This window comes from Aptenodytes forsteri, unplaced genomic scaffold (genome assembly GCF_000699145.1).
Source record: "Aptenodytes forsteri isolate BGI_AS27 unplaced genomic scaffold, ASM69914v1 Scaffold267, whole genome shotgun sequence".
NCBI classification, from domain to species: domain Eukaryota; kingdom Metazoa; phylum Chordata; class Aves; order Sphenisciformes; family Spheniscidae; genus Aptenodytes; species Aptenodytes forsteri.
In genome coordinates this window covers 3,752,236-3,757,698 of record NW_008794173.1, presented here as the reverse complement: position 1 = coordinate 3,757,698, position 5,463 = coordinate 3,752,236, and the positions used below count along the sequence as shown (strand labels likewise).

Sequence of the window (5,463 nt, the reverse complement as noted above, 5' to 3'; positions counted from 1 at the left end):
TGGTGTTGGGTTGACGGTTGGACTCGATGATCTTAGAGGTCTTTTCCAACCTCAATGATTCTATGATTCTATGAAAATAGTGCACAGAAACAGAAATCATATCCACAGTACAGGGTCAAACCAAGCACAGTACTCAAGGATAAAAAAGGAAAACAGTAATGTGTGAAGAGAGTCATAGTTTAGTATCCTTTACAAAGTGCACTGCTAGATAAATGGGCACACTTCATACTAAAATATTATTTTTTTTTAATCTAGGAAACATTCAGAAGGCTAGAATACTAAAAAGCAGCAAATTTACCTTTTCTAACCTGATTATTAACTTATTGACTTCAACTACATAGTGATCAATCCTGGCTGCTCGGTGTTTCTTGAAATCGGAAAGATGGCTTCTCATAGCACCTGGAGAGATAGCAGAAAGTTTTCATAGTCACCCAGGTGTTCTGTATGGATTTAAATGCACTTAAATGCCTCTTGAAAGACAGCTGACTCTTCACCATTTATTTCTCATGTTCAAATAGAATTTTAAAGACACATTAGAATCCTACATTTTTATGGTGCTGCTCTAAATAAAACATGCAGGTTAAAGCCTAATCTCCAGGCTAGCAATAAACAGTGTTTTATTTCTACTACAGAAAACAACAGGCACTGTGTTAAAGAGAATATCTGCAACAATTTTTTTTCCCCTCTTCGTCTCTCAGTTATATTTGGCAAGCTATTATCATCTAGTAGTATTCTCAAAACCAACTCCCTTTAGTTTCCTGGCTACATGTTGAACAAAGGGAAGAGGCAGGGACAATGACTATTGGAGGTCTATGCGACAGCAGTTTCTCTTTCAGACTTCTGATCATCCTCCCACCTTTAGGGGTCTGAATCAAATCCTTGATGACAGTTCAGGTTTTCAGAAAACGGATCACCAAGTATACAAAAGAGCAATATAGCACCTATTTAAAAAATATACAATTCATACTCGACAACATTGGTTTCAAGCTTAAGTTTTGATCCTTTTCCAAGTAAGATGAGCCAGGTATTTAAAAAAAAAAAAAATCAAAGTTACAGACAAAATAAAAATTAATGGACATAATAATAATAATAACAACAACAACAACAACATCATCATCATCTTTCTTCCGACTGGTAGAATACAAAATCAGATGTTGCTTTTTGATACTACCTGTGTAAGAATCTCGCTTCCTCATGCTAATGAAATAACCAAAAAACCTCCAAAGCTGAATTCATAGGAATGAAAGGGCCCCTCTGGGTAACTGAATTCAGCCACTGCTTTGGAGACATCACACAGTCCCTTTCACAAACCCACCAAATCCTGTCCTAAAATCCGTAAGGTTCATCTTCTCCACTCTGATCAGAAAACAGTTCTCACTTCTCTAATGTTCAGAAACCTTCTGCTAGTTCACTGCCTAAATTTATTCTTAGCTAATATTTATACTATGATTGCTGCTGAAATAGCTACAAAGTCAAAAGTATAATAATTTACAGAACTCAGACTCTGCAGACCCAAAGGACTAAGTCCTAGTCTGTCAGCAGCACAGGGGAAACTTTCCCAGGATCCACCAGACATAGTGCTGCTTCCTCCCCCTGAAAATAACCAGAATATTTCAGTAACAGTAAGAGGCAATTTCCAGTCGCAGTATTTGTAATTACAGGCTCAGTCAACTTATCCTTGAAATTCTACAAATGTAGATTTATATTCAGAGGGGTGGGTTTGGGGTTGCATGAGGTTTGTTTGTTTGTTTTGTGGGGTTTTTGCTTGGTTTTTGTTTTGGGTGTGGTTTTTTTTTTTTTTTTAAAGTAAACCTCTTTTTAATGAGAAATGATCTACACCTCAAATCCAAGGAAAAAGCTGAAAGAGTTTAAATCAACGGATAAGCTTTTTGTCAGACATGTAAACTAACAACTACTTTACGTGTAGCCCAAAAGCTGGAGATTTTATATAGCTATAGCTTAATTATTAATTAGTGGATTATCTGTTTTGTAAAAAGCCACAAAATGGTTGCAGAATACCTCAACAAAGCTGGATGCACAGAGGTAAACACATATCCAGCAGGCCTCAACAGCTCAGGCACAATGACATGACAAACAGCTATCCTGCTCTCAAGGTTAGCTGGGGTACTGATTTTACACATTTTTTTTTTTCCCCCATTATCTGCTCTTTCCCCATCACCCCACACAACGTAGGCAGGCTGCACAAAATCAGTATGCAAACCATAGCCCCATGCTACAGTGAATCAAACGCAATACAGACAATTTCATGCAACTTCAGCAATAGTGTAGCACTTTCCCAATCAAGATTAAAAGAAAAGTTATCCCCACTGTTTATTGCTTTCTAGCTCTCCTACCGACTTCCTGGGGCTCCCACATGTATGGATCTACTCCACCATAACTGAATGACTCATATCGTTCCTGAGATCCAGAATCAGTTCTGTCATCTCCTTCTCGTTTCAGCAATTTCTTCTTTGCTCTTTTGGCCTTCTGGACTAGATCTGAAAAAGATAAACCCAAGTTATCAAACGTGGCAGGTAGTCACCAAATATTTGTCACCTGAAACCAGTATGGAATATTGCTCATCTTTTAGCACAAGTCTTTTTCCTTGATGACAAGTTTATCTTCAACACGTTCTGTTTAGAACCAGAATGCGGTTCAGAGAATCACAGATGACAGGAAATGCTCTTTGTTATCTATCATAAAGTAGCACTAAGGTCCTAATGACAAAACAGTAGTTTTAGACACTCCATTCAGGGACTTCACTGTAAAACAGTAAGCTATCTTAAACTATGAGACCCATTTCACAGCATTCTGGGACATCATACAGATATCATCTTAATTCTCTTAATTCCCAATGATTTTCTTAGGAGTCAAGGATGTTCAACACTTTCTTTGCCTTGTTGCACAAACTAAGAATTTCAGTATGCCTGTACACCTAAATAATTTCAAAAATTACTGAACAGCCCACCGCATTATCTCATATGAATGCTAGTGAGGGGAGGGCAGTCTCCCGGGCCAAAAACAAAAAAACTTTGGAACCAGGAACTTGAAACTTCAGAGCTTTTATTGCCCTTGCCATGTTCCTCTCTGGATGCTAGCAGAAGTTGAGGGCACTACTTTTCTTGCCAAACACATTCAGTACCTCCTTGAACTAGATCTCTTATATATCAAGCTTTCTAACAAGCTGCTGGGAACCATGAGTTAGCATGCCCTTTCATATTTCTAATTTTCTTATTTAGCTTCCAAAACACTGGAACTGCCACCTTGACCTTGTCTCCCCGCCAAGCGTCAGCCACTAAGGCTGTGCCAGCAGGCCCCTCATGCAGACATCATACTTCCTAGCAGTTTTTGAGCTGCTGAAGTTATGCTACCTCCCAAAATGACACTCAGTGATATAAAACACACTTCTCAACAAAACTGTGTCAGGTTGGCAAGGGCTTTGCTAGCATTGTAACATCATCTAAGAAATAGGACTACTCCTCCCCCCACCTACTCTCAAGCCAGCATAACAAATGCCAGCTAGACACCGCAGTTTCTTAAGTGAAGTTTACACTATCTAAATAGGAAATATATTTGCACTCGAGACTTTGAAAGTCCGACATACTCAAAAAGAAGTAGGGATGCCTCACGGCTTTGCCACAGACACAAAAGCTTTTCAAGCAAACTTTATAATCTTGTTTGCCATGAAGTCAAACTTGACCACCTCAGTATAACTCAACTGAAGTAGTAAGGTGATTTGTAAGCATTTCTAGAACTCCACAATTGGGAGAGCTGGAGTTCAGCACGAAGTCATGCAACCACTTGTGATGCACAGTTTGAACACTAGTCCCTAAAACGGGTAATTTAAATAGGTGATTCTGTTGGCCTTCCTTCTTCTAGAATGGATAGACCTTGACATGAACAACTAGGACAGAAACTAAGCAGACAAAACCAACATCCTTTATGCAAGAACACATATGCGAGACAGCCTGAGAAGCCACAGTACTTTAGTTTAGATTAAAAGAACACTAGAGAACAAAATCAAAATGCAGGTGTTTTGTATTAAATAAAAGAAGTGTTTGGGAAATCTTACCAAGCCTAAGTTATTGTTGTTTTCTTTCCTCTTATCACAATGAGAACCATATTGTTGTTCTGGTTTAAACGCTCCACAGAAGCATCTGTGATTCAGCTATTACAGCACTGTACCCACGATGAGAACATGACTGCAGTACTGACCAGTCTACCTTCACTGTCCAAGAAGAGCACAGTGCTAAGAGCCAAGAAGTAGCCAGACTGATGGAAAGCAACTTAAAGATTCATGGAATATTCAGCTGTGCTACCCTTAAGATAGGCTTGTTAAGAACACAAACTTTTCACTGAGAAAAGAGACTTTTGAAGTAATAATCATCAATCGCAGGAAAAAAAAATAAGAGGGGGAAGAGTAAAAATTAAAGACTGCCAGGCCACTATCTCTAGTATAATAAACCAAAACCAGAAAGATTTTTTGCAGGGAACACACAGAATTATCACCAGTTTTTGCATATTTTTCTCTCAACGTAAAATGACACTGTGTAGGCAAGGGGGGTAAAAAAGGGAAATATTTTAGTTAAACAGAATTCAAAGGGATTTTTGAAACACCAGTAAAAGTTGGTAATCCATAGCACAACCCTGGGACACTCCCAGCATCTACTGCCAGCTCCACCACCCACATTCTTTTCCATCTTTTCCCACCAACAACCTTCCTTAACTTTACACTTTAACTGCGACTACAGTTTTATCTACTGTCAAAACAAGGGATTAATGAATTGGTACCTGGCAAGTACCAGAGATTCCCCCTTTTCTGTAAGGTCTTCAAGTAACACTTGGGAATTCATCTGTGTTACAGTATGAATCGGAGTTTTCAGATAAAAACAAACAAACAAAACCCCCCAAAAGGCCAATAATAAAAATCAGGCATAAAATCAGACATTTGAAGAGCGATGTCTTTTAAGCGCCTCCTTTAGAATTTACTTATTGAAAGTATCGTGGACAATGTAAAAATAATGCCTCGGCCTAAGGTAATTTATACAGAAATGGAACCCACCCCATACCTCACTTCAATTAATATTTCAGCATTCTTAGACATTTTGAGAGAGCTTGTGTCGTATGGAATTTTACATGGCAAAACCGAACGCATTAAAACAGCTGTCGTGCCTCTTACTTTTGAGCTGTCCTTTGACATCTCTGTCCTCACTTGAGTGCTCGTCTTCATAGTGCGACTGAAGCTGATAGAAAGACTGGAGGTCCTTCAGGCAAAGGGGGCACAAAAAGCCTTCCCTCGTTTCCCCCGGGTCACCGAAGGCCGGCGGACAGCCGGATGCCATGGCGGCCCGGCCGCTGGCGGACAGCGCCCGCTCCCCGATTTCAGCAGCAGCGCAGCAGCGCGGGGCGCGGCCGCCTCGCGAGGACGAAGAGCGGGGGCGGCATCGTCCTTCGCGGCTTTCT

General features: G+C 39.9%; 1 protein-coding gene across 1 annotated transcript in view; it reads right to left on the bottom strand.

The window, feature by feature from the left end:
* RBSN (rabenosyn, RAB effector) overlaps positions 1 to 5,457 on the bottom strand; it is a 16,823-nt gene extending 11,366 nt beyond the window's left edge. Inside the window, exons 1-3 of the mRNA XM_009283862.2 lie at positions 5,180 to 5,457; positions 2,355 to 2,498; positions 299 to 399 (exon numbers count right to left, since the gene is read on the bottom strand). Of these exons, the coding sequence (XP_009282137.1) occupies positions 299 to 399; positions 2,355 to 2,498; positions 5,180 to 5,342 (408 nt within the window). The 5' untranslated portion in view covers positions 5,343 to 5,457. The remainder of the gene's footprint in view (positions 1 to 298; positions 400 to 2,354; positions 2,499 to 5,179) is intronic.
* Between the last annotated feature and the right edge of the window lie 6 nt (positions 5,458 to 5,463).